We start from the raw sequence: 17536 nt of genomic DNA on the forward strand, positions 1-17536 counted from the left end.
TAAATAGCATCAGTGGATAGGGCACTGATTGGGATCAGGAGACTTGGTTCAAATCCCTGGCTTTGCCACCGACCTGCTGAATAATCTGGGACAACCCATGATCTCGATGTTTCCTGTCCCACCCTTTGTCTTGTCTTGTCCAGTTGTAAGCTCTTTGTGACAGGGACTGATTTGCCCTATGTCTAGTGCAAAGGGAGCCCAATCTTGGTTGTAGCATCTAGGTACAAATGATAAATAATAACATTAAATCAACATAAGCCTCATATCATGCTGGTGTAGCTTGTTTACGTTAAGAGCTTGAACTGGTATAACTAAATCAATTTAGTTATATTGGTGCAAGCATAATCATAATCTAACTATGAATACATAATCAAGCTACCTCAGTACAAAGTGATCACTCTATAGCTGACCTCTCAGTACTCGTCCTCAAAGGAAACCTGCACAACACTTTCAAAAGACGAGTCTGGGAGCTTAAATTCATAACTTTGCTTCAGAGTTGCAGCCGTGTTAGTCTGTATTCGTAAAAAGAAAAGGCGTACTTGTGGCACCTTAGAGACTAACAAATTTATTTGAGCAAAAGCTTTCATGAGCTTTCGAAAGCTTATGCTCAAATAAATTTGTTAGTCTCTAAGGTGCCACAAGTACTCCTTTTCTTTTTATAACTTTGCTTGACACTAAAAATCATGATCTTAATAGAGACACTGGATTTATGGTTTATTACAACAACCTGTAACCCACTAACCCTCCATTTTGCCCTACAGAGGTGTTAATAGGCCACTTCACCTTGAATGATCCCTTAGAATACATACTAACTACTTATGCTAAACGATCCGTTTAATCTTGTATTTAGCTGTGACACTTGGAATACCTTTCCCAGACCTGAAGAAGAGCATTGTGTAGCTCAAAAGCTTGTCTCTCCCACCACCAGATATTGGTCCAGTAAAAAATATTACCTCACTGACCTCATCTTTCTAAATCAATTTAGCCATATCAGTGAACATTTCTTGTGTGTAGATTAGGCTTCAGGAGAAAGAAAAATATGGGGTGAAGGATAACTGTTCTGATCTGATGTACAGTCTGAAATTCATGAGCTTCCTAGTAACTAATCTCTGTCAATTTAGGTAAGACCAGATGCTGTCATCCTGTATTCATGCGGAGTATTACCCTTTCTTGGCAAGGAGTCCCATTAAGGTCAGGGCTACTCATGAAGAAAGGTACTACTTAATCATAGAATCACAGAAATGTACGACTGGAAGGGATTTTGATAGGTCATCTAGTCCAGTCCCCTGCACTAAGGTAGGACTAAGTATTATCTAGATCTTCCGTAACAGGTGCTTGTCTAACCTGTTCTTAACAACCTCCAATGACAGAGATTCCACAAGGTCCCTAGATAACTTGTTCCAGTGTGTCACTACCCTTGCAGTTACGAAGTTCTTCCTAATGTCTAAACTTAAATCTCCCTCGCTGAAATATAACCCCATTACTTCTTGTCTTGTCCTCAGTGGTTAAGAAGAACAATTTATCACCCTCCTCTCTATAACAACTTTTTATGTATTTGAAGACTTATGTCCCGCCTCGGTCTTCTCTTCTCCAGACTAAACAAAGCCAGTTTTTTCAATATTTCATCACAGGTCATGTTTTTAGACCTTTAATCAATTTTGTTGCTCTCTTTTGGACTTTTTCCAATATGTCCACTTTTCCCCAAGTATGGTGCCCAGAGCTGGACACAGTGTTCCAGTTGAGGCCTTATCCCTGCTGAGTAGAGCGGAAGAAATACTTCTCATGTATTGCTTACAATACTCCTGCTAATGTTAATTAATGCAATTAAAGAGGGCAGAATCTGGTCCTAAGGTCAGTAACTGTCCTATATGATTACCTGGTGCTTGAATTGGCAACCAGTTTCATCTATCTGCAGGCAAGTCATATGAGGTTTATAAGACAGAATGACAGCATTTTACACTCACCTTACACAGGAATAAGTCCCTCATTCAGAAAGGTACTTAAGCAGGTGTGTAAATTTAAGCATCAGTCACTCTCTTTGAAGTCAACTGGATTAAGCACAGGCTCGTACCCGCTTAAGGACCTTTTCGAAACAAAGTAGAAAGCACTGGAAAAGTAGAACCATTCATCTTTAATAATTAGACAACTGCAGAGTTAACACCCAAACATGAAAGCAATCCATGTAGGTGTTAAGTGTCTGAATAAATATGAAAGCTGGGCTGTTATTTTTTAATCTTCTTCCACAGTGCAAATAAAATCATCATTTTACCCTCCCGTTCATGTTGGTATTCATCTGCTATTGCAGAATAAGAGGTAAAGCCCGCCTTGCCTAGTTCAATAGGTCTTGCCTGTTTACTGGCGTGAAAGTTTTCTGAGTCAGGATCAGTACTAATGAGGAAGAAGGAAGGCTTACATAGATGCTCATCAGCTAGACACATAAATAAGCCAGCTGTCTGTCTATTGGCTACTTGAAGCCCATTTGAGGTAGAAGGAAAGTAAGAAGACTGGGGGTGGAGGGGAGCAGGGCAGGCTGTGCGTTACTTACATTACAGATTTCACCATTTAAAAGGCTAAAAGTGACTAATATCCTCGCTCTTGGTTAGATCCCATCTGCCACTTTTGTTAGGTCATTAAAATTGCTTTTAAAATAAATAATAATGTCTAACTAATGAATGTTGAATTATTAGCATAAATATGCTACCCTTTTATTTATTTATTTCCCCAAGAACACGTTTTCCTCTGTTTAATGACGATAATTTATCATATTAGACTAGAGCTGCCAGTTTGTTTTCATATTTGTGTTTTTCTGCCCCCCCCCTCCCGCCCGAGACATCTGTGAGAGGGCAGTCCCAGGTAAAATAAATAAATAAAAGCCTTCGTAATGATCTCCACAAAGCCAAAGCCAGTAAATTGCCTTGATTTACCACTGATGGCCCTCGTTTCTTCTTCTCATTTGCTTAGTTTATGGCTATTTTTCCTGTAATATTTTCCTCTATTTTTCTATTGAAGGCTTGCCCAAAAAAGAACAGCAGAGGAGTTTGTATGAAAAAGTAGAATATTTAGCGTCACCGGGGAAACAAATAGGAGAGACCTTCATTTTCATTTCTAGTTTGCTTAATGAATAGGCCACAATTGTTCTTTTAGTTAGGTGGGGCCAGCTTTAACCACAAGCAATCCTCACTGAAGCCATCCTCCGTGGGAAGCCCTGATTCAGTAATTCACAGCATATCCTGATCTTCCTCCCCAAACGGTCTGCCAGTGCAGTGAAAGAGGGAGGAATTTAGAGTTGTGAGAAGCTTTCACAACTAAACTTGGAGCCAAGCAAAACTGTTTGCAGTTTCATTACGTATCAGAAACTTGGGCCAGGTTCAGTGAAGATTTGTCTAGAGTAGAGTTTGTGTTCCTGTTTTAATGTGAGTTAATTGATTGGCAATTAACTAACATGGCTCTGAACATTAGTCTAGACAGTCAATAGACACTTGTTCTAAAGTTGGTGGTTTACCCTAGGACTCACCCTTTATGTTTGCAGAATGTCTAGACTATCATTTGCAATTGTGTAGCTAACTGGTCATCAATTAAACTGAATTAAAACTACCCTCAATGCACCTTTTAGTTTGAGTCAAGCCTGCAAACCATTTAGCAAGCTTGCAAACTGGTCTAAGTTTTGAGCAACCATGAGCCCAAGTTGAGGTTTGGAGTGGAACTCATATGAAACTGCAGTGATTTTAACCTGAAAAGAAGGGAAACGTGCCAATCAGACTAAAGTTTGGTTTGTGCTTCAGCTTTGTTAGAACTAACGGTAGGAAGTTAAATCTTTGTGAACTAATATTAAACAAAAGGTTCACATAAGACCCTGCAAAACAAAATGAGACAGCTCTAAAGCAAATATTTTGCCTATCCCTAATCTTTTCCAGGCCAACGATCCAAAGAAAAATATTTAGGGTGCGCATCTGCCCTCCCATTCCTTCCCCTAGACTGATATTTTGACGGGCCTCTTCCCTCGGTCTCCACATCTCCTACAATTGTTATCTACACACCGACACACACATTTAGAAACACAGAAAGGGGTTTTATGAGAGTTGTACATAATCAAAACAAGCCATATAAGATGGTGCTTTACTCCATTTGAATCATGGTTTGACCTCATCCATATTGACCAGCTATACCATGTTATGGCCCATTTGGGTCACAATCATACTAAAATTTGTTCTCCCTTCCCCTGACAGTCATTCCTATCCCTGAAGATCTCTTCCCCTCACACTGCAGCCTTAATCCGGTGGAAAACACGCTCAAAGGAGCAAAATACACTGGATGATCCCATTAGCTGGATGTTTCTTCTAAAACAGTCAACTGTCAAAGAATAAACTACAGTGACGTTTAGTGGCTCTTAATTTGGCTTTCATCCTCCCCATCTCTCTTGATTACTATTGTCAGGCTGTCTGCAGTCTTAGAGTGATAGCACTACGCTAATACGTATGCAGAAGGGTTTCTTCACAACGGGAAAAGCTACCTGTATAGACACAGATACACACATATATGCACGTGAAAACATAAATTCTGCAAAATAAAAACCACTGACGGGGCACATGACTGACGCTGCCCTGTGACAGGGCACCACTTGGTCCACCACTGACATCCTCTAGCACCTGGAGACTCCACTTGAGGTTTCACACATTGTAATGCCACAGCGAGGGTGACCAGATGGCAAGTGTGAAAAATCGGGATGGGGGTGTGGGGTATTTAAGACAAAGCCCCGAATATTGGGGCCGTCCCTATAAAATTGGGAATTCTGGTCACCTTAGCTACAGCTGTGACTGGACGGGGTGTTACTGAACATGTTAGTAAGGGTTAAGTGTTACACAAGTATTAGGAGTAATAGGAGTTCGCCTATTGTTTACCATTTTAACTGTTTCTGCCTGGCATTTTACTAGGATTAGCCTGTTAAAACCAGAAGTGTTTATCTGCAAAATCCTCTGACCTTCCTAGGTCCCTTCCTAACACACCTTCACACCAGTTTGCAACACAGAGAGGCACAAACACATTAAATGTCATATACTATGAACTGCCAGTACCTTCTATCAGAAACCCTGGTAACTGTACACTCAGTGCCTCACTCACAACAACACTGTTGTTCTTGTACTTTGCACCTTGACCTTGCTGTGTCTTTTTATGGTCTGCTTCCATGACTGGCTCAGCCAATCAGCAGAAAAGAACCGTCACTTACGAACAAGACACTCTGTTATTGTGCAGTCTAACACCAATATCCGCTCTCACCATGGGGAAGGTGGAAAAAAGAGGTTGCTTACCCTGAGGAAGGAAAGATCACGGTTGTGTTCAATGTTGGTGATTTCCAGGTTGCCCATGACTACCTCACAGTTCTCATAGTACTTGCGCAACGCACGATATTGCTGCTCCAGATCAGACAGAGAACTCAGCTTGTTCTCAGTGCCAGCACACACTGCAAAAAAGAAAAAAAAATATGTACATGATCTATAATGATCAGAGACGCAGAAGCAAAGTGGGGAACAAAAGTTGTAGGCAAAGCTACATCCAGCTGCAATGAAAATCCTGTTTTAATCTCTGTATTATGTCATGAAGGAAAACGTTGCAAGTTGCCTTAATAGCAACAGTAGTGAGAGGTAGCTACAAATATTCTCCATAGTAATCTCAGTGGTATAATACGCATGACCAAAAGAGACAATGCTGTGGTACTAACCAGAGAAAAAGCAAAAGGCTTTATAAAACAGAAATGAAAGAAATATTACAAATCAATGCATAAGTAAGAAGTAAGGGCAAAATCCTAGTTTCAGAGAACCCCATAGGAGATTGCCATTGACCAGAACATGTCTCTAAATCTAGAAGGGCTATTCATAATTTCAACGATTGTAAGACCAGAAGGGACCAAAGTATCATGTATTCTGGCCTCCTCTCTAACACAAACCAGATAATTTCAGCCAGTTACTCCAATAACTTGTGTTAGACTATAGGAAGTTTTCCAGAAAGATATTCCAGTCTTTCAAGTTTTTGTAGGAAGTACAGAAGGAATAAACAAAGAAAATTTCCTTTTCTCTTCTCTATGATGATTATAATGAAATATACACACATATGTTAAGGATCAGGCAAACCAGAAAAACTTCAAAAACATTTTTTGAAGTGTAGTTCTCTTCTGAAAACTCACGGTCGAAATGGCATCAAACAGGCCAGCCCATGTGTGCTTCTTTCAGTGGTTCCAAACAAAATCTGTTCATTTACAAGTGAAAAGATGGGGGTTTTCCACCTAATTGAAACTCAGCCTGATTCTGAAAGTCAAGCTGATTTCTTTCCGGGTGTGACCTTCCTTAACAATGAATATTTCACACTCAAAACATGGTTAAAGGAATATGGTGAGATTCATTTTCTTTTAAATGGATTTTCTTTATGTTTCTGATGAAGCACGCTTTAAATAATATGTCATCTTTTAAAGATTATTTTTTAAAGCAGGTAGGGAATTTTCCAGTTCATCTGCTAATGTTTAGAAAGGTCATTTGGACAAAGCAAGAGCAACACCAAATGTGCTCAAGGCAGAGGTGAAAGTAAGCCGGTACACCCCAGTACAGTGTACCGGTAAGAGCCGGTGCGCCGTACCAGGACTGGCTTTCCCAGAGGGCAATTTAAAGCCCTGGGGTAGCGGCGGCAGGGATTTAAAGGTCCCCGGAGCTCCAGCCGCTGCTACCCCCCTCCCCTGGGCCCTTTAAATCCTGGCCTGAGCCCTGCTGCCTGAGCCCTGGGGTAGGGGTGGGGGGGCTCTGGCGGGGATTTAAAGAGCCCCAGAGCTCCAGCCACCGCTACTGCGCCGGCCCTTTAAATCCCTGCCGGAGCCCTGCTGCCAAAGGCCTATAGCTGGTAGCTCGGGGGTGATTTAAAGGGCCCCGGGCTCCCAGCTGCCACTACCACAGCTGGAGCCCTGGCCCTGGGGATTTGAGGCCACGCCTCTTCTGGTTGAGGCCATGCCCCCTGCTCAGGACTCCAGCGTACCGGTAAGTCCTCTAACTTACTTTCGCCCCTGGTTCAAGACCACCTTTGCTCCCCTTCCTTTACATAGGCCTGACTGCTGCCTCTTCTGCTTCCATTTTGCTTCTGCTGTTACCAGTGAATACCCTCTTTCTGGGCCGTGGGGGAAAGCACGCTGTGACGCATGACCAAAAGGGTTAATAAGCATTCTGCAGGATAAATGACTCAAATTCAACCCTTAAAAACATATCAGGAGATAATGTTTGTGTATTTACATATATACTGGTAGAAATCAACATGGTCCCTGTCTATGCTGTATTCTGTTAATTCAGAGATCAAAAGAGCATCTTAACATGTAAATGAACTGTAAACATTGGATATCACTGCATTCATCTCTCTTTGAAGTGTATAGCAAATCATCTGCGAATGGTAGAAAAAACAGGCAATTGCCTTGTGTTAATCTGTGTGGATAATTACCGGGATGCTTAGGAAATGGATCCACTTCAAAGTCCCCATGAGTGCCTATTGTTCCACTCAGGGCTCCGAACTGTCAGAGAAGGCCTGGAATTGTATAAAAGATCTTTGGGTCCCAATCCTTTTTATCTCAGATCTGCTTGAGATTGCATGCAGGGGAAGCCTAAGCCATAAGAACTGAGATCCTAGTTCTGACTGGACTGCCCTGAATATAAACATTGGACTATAACCTATGAACTATTTCTGAAAGAACTCTTTGTATCTACAAAGCTCTCCATCTCTCTATGAATCTGAATCTCAAGATGGAGTCATGTCTGTATGTATACTGATCTTTTAACCAGTTCTCTCTCCCTTTTCTTTTTTAATAAATTTTAGTTTAGTTAATAAGAATTGACTGTAAGTGTGTATTTGTGTAAGATCTGGAATATTCATTGACCTGGGAGGTAACATGTCCAATCCTTTGGGATTGGTAGAACCTTTTTCATATGATGAATAAGATTTTCATTAATCCTTATCATATTTGACTTGGGTATCTAAGTGGAGGCCTGAGGCCAAGTTACTTTAAGGGAACTGTGTTGTTGACTTCTTTTGTAACCAGTGAGGTATAATAAAAGCTATTTTGTGCTGGCTTGGTAAATCTAAGTATTGGAATATCCACCAGCTTTGGGGATTGCCTGCCCCATTCTTTGCAGTTCACCCTAATTGAGTGACCTCAGCTGGCTCCCGTGGGATTCCAGTCACACATGCCCTCCCAGAGCACTGCAGAAGAGGGATGTTATCTTTCCAGTTCAGGTGACAGGAAGTTCTACTGTCAACTAAATGGTGAAGTTGATTATACACTTTGGCTATGTCTACACAGAAAACATGAGCAGTAAGTGTATTCCTTATATTCATTACTGGCCTGTATGTTTTATAATTTTAAGGTAATTTTTCAAATAAATATAGGTCAGTTTTTAAGTAGTGCTCCAGAAGGGAGCTGGAGTTCAAAAACAAATGTTAGCTCTCAGCAAACAAAACAAAGCCCATAAAAGGAAATCCCCAGTGTTACACCTTTTCATAGACTTTCTCAGCAATGCAGTTCTCAAGGCATCTCTCCTCCCTGCCCAGGCAATGAGGCACTGCAGGGTACAATACGAAATGATAAGAAGCCCTCCAGTAGTGAACTGTCTTCCCAATAATGACAAATCCCCTAATGAGAACCATCCTAAGAAGTTCTTCATGGGAAGATCTAAAGATGCAAGACTTCAGAGTGCCTCCACCCTCCCTTTGCTGGGACTTGAACTCCTAAATGAAGCAGACAAAGCTGATAAGATTTTTTTTTTTTTACTGGAAGATATAACTAGCAATGAAAAAATGATCCCTGTGGTGACTGAAAATGCTGGTCCTATTTATAATAACAAAGGAGTTTTGGTTTATCTGGAACAATGTCAGAATCCCCGCTAGGAGCCAGAATCATTAGGGTTCTTTGTGCAATGCCTACTGTAAATTTCATAAAGCATGCTCATATATCATGTTCAGATGTCTTTTTGGAGATACAAGAAAGAATCTCTTACTAGTCTTTCAAGATCTGAACAGAGGCCAAGGCCAAATGGAGAATAAGCTCTTTTGGAGAAGGAACACAAAGTGGCTTGTGACATACAACATGTAATCAAAAACGGGGGCACCAAGGTCAGGAAGTGTATTTTAAACTGTTAGTAAATGGTACTGTTTTAACTATGCATTTTTAACTGTGAGTTAAGTGGACTTAACAAGGTACTAAAGCATGCACCTAATTTTAGTGAGTAGCATACACTCATACGCTTAAATTTGAGCACATGCTTAACTAACTTGCTGAATTTGGTCCCGAGTTTGCATCTAACCCAGACTTTTATAGAAGGTATTAAATGAGCCATCTCTCCTATTTTTAGTTCTTGTAACAAAAACAATACCTAGCACTTATCTACTGTTACTGCTTTTTAAAATTAAATGCAACAATAACGCAAATATTTTAAAGGCTGCCAGTGCAATATATGCTTCAGTACTTATGGGCGTTAATACATTTATGCCAAAATATGTCAGCTTTCCCCTGCAATTCAAAAACTTTGTAATCTATATTTCATAAATATAACAGTGCCCCTTCAAAGCACATCACCGTGTATTGTTAAACACATTTATATACATCACCAGAAATTGACTAGCAGCTATATAATAAAGATCACACATTAAGAGCAGTCCCCGTAGGAGCGCCTCCATCGGTTAAAAAAGAACAATTCACTTGCCCCTGACCTTAGTCAGAGGAGAATTGCCGTGTATGTATCATCACCAGATAGTTTCTCTCACTTTTGTACCTGCCTTGGTCACCTCTGTGATGTGAATATTCCAGCTTTGATTAGAAATTCACACACCACGGGTGTCACAAGGCTGGTAAAAACGAGGGAGAGTGGTTTCTGTATGTGCAATATGCACAGGGAAAATCTGTGATTGCCTTACATTTTCCAATAAAGACAGACAAGCAAAAAGACAGAGTGATCGACAAGCTATAAAGGGGATGCCTGTAGCACACAGCTTTGAAAAATAAGTTTCTCTGCAGACAGGGTATCCACAAGCATATTACAATTCCCTCACATTTGTTTTTATTATGGCAATAAGCCCTGACGGTCGGCACCGATGCATACCTCTCATCGGGTTGAAGGCTAAGTGCTTCCCACTACCTGAGAAGTCCAATTTCTGATTAAGACACATTGGTGTGGTTTATCGCTATTCAAGTATGGCTATGTCTCAGTTAAAAATAAAATCAGCTAAAGATAGTTGTGTGCAATGTATCCTTTCCCTATGAACAGCAGGTCCTAGTAAAAGGATAAAAAATAGAAGACAGATTATAAATACCATCTCCCAATTAGCTGGAGTATATCTATGGTTTGTACAATTTTGCTAACCCCTTCTTCTTTTAATTGATTTAATTTAAGATGTCCTGGACTATTCCTTGCTACCCTCCAGAAACCCTACTGCTCTTTCAGCTGTAGTTTATAGCCTAGCAGCCACTTTCGTTTATATAAAAAGAAAATGTGGTCTATTAACTGGCTCCCAGTTTAGCTTTTACACTAGAAAATGGGCTATACGTGGCTGACAGAGCCACCGATTGTTGCTGACAGGGCATCTTGGAACTCCGGAGAAAAGGACAGTTCAAAGCGTCATTTCCGACCCCCCACATGCTCTCACCCCCCACCCCAATCGCTTCTCTTCATCTCCAACATTAATTTTGTGTCCCTGCCCCACCACCGTTTTTTCCCTCCTCACCTACTGATCATAATGGACAAAAGCATTGGTTTGGGGTTTGTTTGGGTTTTTTTGGAGTGTTTAAATGAAGTCCCAGTTGTGTACGGTTGGACGTAATGTTCAACACTGATATCATCTGAAAGGGCCAGCCACCCCTGTGACATCATCCAAAAGAGCCTACCATCCATTTGTGGCGCATCTTTGGGTAGTCAATCCCTACCCAGATTCTAGTGCAATTTACTCAGTACGTATACTTTAACAATTTTCAGTCGAGGTTTAGTCACAAATATTCAAAATTCAGGCTGTTTACCCTTGTGATTGGGCAGCTAGGTCACAGACTCTGTTCTGTTCTCTAGTCTCTGTTCTCTAACTAGATGAGCATGCAAGCAATTATAGCACTTATATGCATGAATTTGGCTTACTCTTTCCATAGATACTCATGCATGCAACATTGGAATTAAATTTTCCATTACCATTTTTTCCAGCACCACTAAATCATTCAAATGTTCACTCAAAACTAACAAGTAGCAAGTAGCAACATGATCAAATTGGATTCACTTACACATTCCAACAAATATGAGTTAATTATTTTACCCTGCGCTAGTGATAATCAATATATATTTAAATGAAGAAACAATTTTTGACCGAATATAACTAGTCTTCTACTAATTCTAGCTGTTTGTTTTTAAACCCTCCTAGCTCAACAATTGATCTTTTTAATTTTTGTAATCAAACATTCTAAGGGCTTGTCTATTCATGGACCTATTCCTGAATCCAAAAGTAGAATAATCTTGTTCTGGAATAAGAATATCCTTACATGGAGTTATTCGGGAATAGCAATTCCATGTATAGGCAAGCCCTACGAGATCCACCTTTCTTTCTTTTTTAAATCATGAAAGATTGAGTTTGACTTTTTTAGGGGGGAAAAGATGTCATGACAAGGCCCTGGCAACGATGCATAAAAATCATTTGTCTCTCTCTACATGAGGTTTTGCTTGAGTGCAGCACGACTTTCATTTGTCGATCGATTTGTCAATCAGGCCGTATATACACAAGACCATGCTTAAAACATCAGACTCATTGATTTCAGGAGACTGTTTATGAAAACAGAATTGCAAGTTCTCTTACTTTGGACAAGGCGAGCGAAACAATACACAGTGCCTCTTTCTTACACAATTGCAATCTATTTGTATGCTACTCCTGGCCGTAATTTATTTACTTAATTACATTTGCTTTTATAGACAAGACATTGTCAGGGACTCTTGAAGGAATGGATAAAGTAATGTTTTATTAGCAATCTCAAGCATTGGTGCCAAGTTTCCAAAACTCTCAGAAAAAATTACAGGTGGGTCCTTTAAGAAGCCACTAATTACTGGCAAATTTGGAGCACTTAACATTGCCTTCATTATAGCCTCACCTCTTAACAATAGCCTAGATTACCCCTTGCTGTAAAATATACAAAAAGAAGAGGGGAACTCCCTCCTGGCCTTTTCATTACTTTGCACTCTCCTAGAATCTTCCAGCTAATCAACCATAAACCTGGTTTTTCCTGCAATTAAGAATGTTCTAATTAAGGACGGGTCTCACTGAATTTAAACTTTTGTAGATCTCTCTTTTGGGAGGAAGCAAAGCTAATATGAATTCAGAAACCTTTTTTCCTCTCGTTTAAACCTAATGTTTTTGAAGGATGATTCTAGTTAGAAGAAGTATATTTCTAGCTAAAGGAATGTTTAAAGTTTTATATTAGAGACAATTAGAAAGAGGGTTAGAAGTGGCGGACAGGACCACAAATTGTTACTTAGAGGGCAGCTTGGCAATGTAGGGAACAGGACAATTGGATTAGAATTTTCTCTACACTCCCTAATACAAAGCTCAGCTGACACAAGTGGGGCTGCCTTCCTTAAGGAATTTTCTACATTACAAATTGTTACCATGTTTGAATATGGCTACATAGAATGGAGTAAGCTGATACTGAATATGATTTCGCTGTCAACACAGACCAGGGCAAGAAGTATTCACAACCTCATGTCAGCTAGCAACGCTTTCAGCCTCTGGGTTTACCCATGATTAGCTGTCACAATTTATTCTGATCTCCACTGACCGCAAAAGCATGAGAAACAAAGTGGGTGAGATATCATCTTTTATCGGACCAGCTTCTGTTGGTGAAAGAGACAAGCTTCAAGTCTTCCCCCGGCCTGAAGAAGGGCTCTTGTCTCTCTCACCAACAGAAGTTGGTCCAATAAAAGATATTACCCTCACCCACCTTGTCTCTCTAGTATCCTGGGACCAACACAGCTAGAACAACATTGCAAATGCACTGTCAACGTCATGCCAGCTAACTTGATTCTTCACAACCTATGTGGTAATATTTTAGAATATAGGAAAACTCTTAGAAATTTGAGTGTTGCCACTGATTTTAATTTGAATACTAATTGATTAAGGTAATACTCAGCATGAGTGAATGGATCAGAAATGGGCCGAATACCCATGAGGTACTGACGCATTAAAATGAAACTAAACCTTTGTCCAACTGAAAAAAGAAATCTTACAATTTGTGGGGATTTGTTTTTTCAGTTCGTTTGTTTGGTTGGGTGGGTGGCGGGAGGAGGAGTTAGGGTTTTTTGAGTAGGGTTAGTGTCATTCATGACTGAAAGAATAAAAGGCCTTGAATTAACTTTCTGAATTAACAGCCCAATGTTGTTTCAGACACATTGTTCCTTCTAAATCTTATTCCTGAAGCCCTTTCATCTGCGCTCTCTCCCTTTCAACAAGGGCTCATCAGAGGGTGTTTACTCAGTACCACAAAGATGTCTCTGAAATGACAAAAAAAGTTTTCAAAGGGAAGTAATTTCTCAGTCCTAGGAGATTATCACAAAGAAGTAATCGGTATTTATAAATATTGAGAGTGACTGTATCTTAATCAAGAATGATTATCTGTGTGTGATTACTCTTTCCTGGGCTAATACATAGACTTTGCATTATGTCCTGAAAATATCTGTTCATTTTATGTTGTAGCATATTTCAGAGGATGTAGTGAACATGTGGGCATCAGTCAGAATGATATCACATTAGTAACTAGATTTATAGTGCCGTGTTTCAAGGATAATTGTTCATATTAGACCATGTCATCCTTTGTTGCCTAGTCATTTTAAGTTATTTTTTTACAGTATTATTTCTCATCTAGTTTCATCATACACATTTTGTCCTCTTCAGTTACAACATTATAGAGTGAAAACGTGCTGCAGGATGTAAATCATGCACACAGCACTAGAAAGTAGGTACAGACTCTTTAGGCTGTGCCAGCAGCATTATTCCTCCCCAGGGCTGTGGGTAAATTGGTTTACCTTGGCCCCCCTCCACTTTTCTTTATTCTGTTCTGTTCTAAGTTTAGGTAGTAGACCCTTAACTCTACCGTAGATACCAGACTTGACAAGCAATTAAAGCAAACAATTTCCACTCATCAAACTTTGCCAAATCAGTCATCAGCCATCTGCTCTATCATCTGGCTCTCCTTGAGGTCTTGCTGTGAACCTGAAACTGCTTGCTTAGATCAAGAGGGACAGTACAAGCCTCCAAGCTGGTGGGATGCCATGGGGATGAAGGTGACACACGGTATGTAGACACTAACAGCAGTCTTCAATCTTTGCCCTAGTTGCACTTTTACCATTCCATTGTTTAATGGAATCATCCTTTAAAAGACTATGATTTGACACACCCCCTCATCTGCGATCAAAATGGCAAATTCCTGGCGCAGAAACTGGATTAGAAAATAATTTAAAATGAAAAAGACTTCCTTTTAAGTACACATAAGTAAATATGTCATGAGACCTAACACATCATGGCTTAGATTGGATGCAACACTTTCTCATCATAAGCAGGAGACCAAAACCAAAAAACAAAAATAACCTAGTTCTCCTATAAAATCTCACCAGCACTCCCATTTAGTTCCAAATGCAACATGCAACCAAATAATCAATTGGTAGAATCTGGTTTAAAGAGGCCTACAGACTGTCTCTACACAGAATTGGTGATCCTCTTCCAGGTCAGAACTGAGGTCGTGATGGTACAAAATGATGTACTTAAAGATTTCCTCAATTCAGATTTTTTTAATAAATTGTTCAAATTCCTTCTCTTTCAATTAATATTTTCTAACCAAAGGAAAGATAACTCCACAGAATAAACCTTTAACTTGCTGATAGAAGATCTGGATAGTTACTCTTCATCATTATATTTCCCATTATTCCTTGTCATTATATTTCCTAATTTGATCAATAGCATTAGTCACACAAGATTAAACACCTATTCTCTTTCACCACAATGTTCTCCCCAAGTCAGGATATTGCAGGGTTTTTTTTCCATGACCGAGGACTTCAGCTGAGAAATCTATAGAACGATACAAAAGGTCATTTCCCAAGTGAAACTGATCTTCTACCACATTGTCATTTATGATTGATGCAGACAAAACGCAAAGTAGCCTAAAAACCTCCTCCTGGCTAATAAATCAAAACTTTCTTTCGCTTTCCAAATATTGATGTGCACTCTGGATCCTTATTTATGTTAACTAAAAGCAATTAAAATATAATATGTATTTGGAGGAGTAGCCCATGGGGGCAGGGAGCATTGGAGCTGCCAAGTTCCCCATCCCTGTCACTAAGTAGTAGGGAAGCACCAGGCCCCCACTGTTCCGTAGACACACAACCACGTGGAAGTAAATTATACTGTGGCTTTTCCCCTGGGAGCCAAATAGAATGGGTAGACAGATGAGTAGAAGGGAACAGGGTTGCTGAGTTCACTATGATAGCTGCCAAAAATGGGGAACTAGGCCACAAGTATTAGGCAAATTAAAAAAAGAAGCCAAAGATTTTAATCTTGGTTGCTCCCCGCATTCCTGGAGCCAAGATTTCTCTTTGCATATGTTAACCTAGTTTACACTTGCAAGATTCTTGTGAGGAAGGCTTGTAAGTACATACAGTATTAGACCCATTTTACCTCTGTGTAGGTAAAAGCCTACATTTGCAAACCTAGATGCCTACAGATAGAACCCTAAATTTGTATTTAGGCACCCAAATGAAGGATGATCATCAGCAACTCCTACTAAGATTAGTGAGAGTCACTGATGTCCAGTACTTATAAAAATCTGGCCACTTTTGTTTAGGTACTGAAATATGGATCTAGGGACCTCACTTTCAGCACCCAAGTTTGAAAATACTGGCCTAAGATTACAAACTAGAACCCTGGCCACAAAACTTCCAGAAGCGTCCTTAATCCACTGGACCAGAGCGCTTTCCCAGCATTAACTAACCCCATCTGTGCTCTCACCCTTCACATCATGAGGGTAAATTTTTGTCCCATCCAGAATAGTCCTTTACAATTATAATTCCCAGGATTATCGGTTGGGAAGTCAGCTCTCCTTAGAGAGCACGAGCGTCGTTACACCATATACAGGCACACCCACTGCCATCCTGGCTCTCTCTGCTCTGTGAGGTCACTACCCGCTGTAGGAAAAACCTGCCCAACAATGAGAAGGTTTTATGTTGCCTCTTCAGGGCACAATGGCAGGCAAGTTTCTTGAGGGTAGGAGAAGAAAAGAGAAGACAAGCCACAAAATGAATAACTGCGTAACATGAAAAAGAAACACCAAGAACTGATTCACTGAGAGACCCCTGTCACATCTGGGGTAAAGTTGGTACCAAATCATTTCCCTTCCTTATAAATAATGCTTCTTAGCTTGAAAACATGAAGTATTCCTCCCCCCCCCTTCTTTCTTTGTAAAGCTGCCCCTCTCCTAGAGGGCCAAGTGTCTGCTTAACTTGCACAGGGCATTGCTTTGGCAATCCAGCAACGGAATGCCATAGCAACTCCCACAATACTGAAACTCCTTGGGGATTCGTGCTTTATTTGTCGCTGGAACAGCCAGGGGGCTTTTTTTCTGCAGAGGGGTTGCCTGAATTCTGCACACATTCACTCTACTTAAATGCATTTTAATTAACAGTGTACAAACATACTCATTTTGGGTGAACACAGGGAAGTCTATTCATCCAGTGCAGGCCCAATCCTGATCCCATTGAAATCAATGGGAATTTTGCCATCAGTTTCAATGGGAAGAGGAATTGGGTCCTTGCTGCAATTTCCATACACTTTCAGTATATTTTAAACTACATTGGTGACGTGAAGCAGATATTATAGGGACAGGCCCGATATTTGGGGCTTTGTCTTGTATAGGCGTCTATTAACCCCCCACCCTCTCCCCACTACCACCACCACCTCCTGTCTCTATTTTTCACACTTGCTGTCTGGTTACCCGAAACATGATAAAAGTTTCTTTTGGTCTTCTTAACATTTTAGCATGTGCTTGTGAAAAAAATGCAGCTCAGATTGGAGGTCTTATCAGTGCTTTATTTCACAAGGCGTATATTAATGTAATTGTGGGTACTTATTTACCATTTAAGTGCATGGCAATTACTATTTAGTTACAGGGTAACTATATGGTTACTTGTGATGTAAAAAAAAATGAAATGTTTCCCTGTGACCTACAAAGTACAATTATATAGAACAACAATGTATGGAGTTAGCAATTATCGTATAATCCACAAGTCACTTAATTAAAAGGATCAAATGTCTATGATATTTAATTAGATTGAGCAATGACTTTATATAACAAGAAAATTCTAGCAACTTCGCAACACTAAAACTAGGAGAACTAAAGACAAACATGTGGGAAATAAAGACAAACAACTTTTCACCAGGGACCAAATAAACTGAGCGTTTAAGCACAGAGTAGCCCCTTCAGGGCCTGATAACCTCTTCTCAACTGTGC

At 40.2% G+C, this 17536-nt stretch overlaps 1 protein-coding gene across 6 annotated transcripts in view; it reads right to left on the reverse strand.

The window, feature by feature from the left end:
- Nucleotides 1-17536, reverse strand: part of ERBB4 (erb-b2 receptor tyrosine kinase 4) — a 974133-nt gene that overhangs the window by 579804 nt on the left and 376793 nt on the right. For all 6 annotated transcript variants that reach the window (XM_073306718.2, XM_073306716.2, XM_073306720.2 and 3 more), the window contains exon 2: nucleotides 5307-5458. In XM_073306718.2, coding sequence (XP_073162819.1) covers nucleotides 5307-5458 — 152 coding nt within the window. The remainder of the gene's footprint in view (nucleotides 1-5306; nucleotides 5459-17536) is intronic.

This window comes from Lepidochelys kempii, chromosome 11 (genome assembly GCF_965140285.1).
Source record: "Lepidochelys kempii isolate rLepKem1 chromosome 11, rLepKem1.hap1, whole genome shotgun sequence".
Classification (NCBI taxonomy): Eukaryota; Metazoa; Chordata; order Testudines; family Cheloniidae; genus Lepidochelys; species Lepidochelys kempii.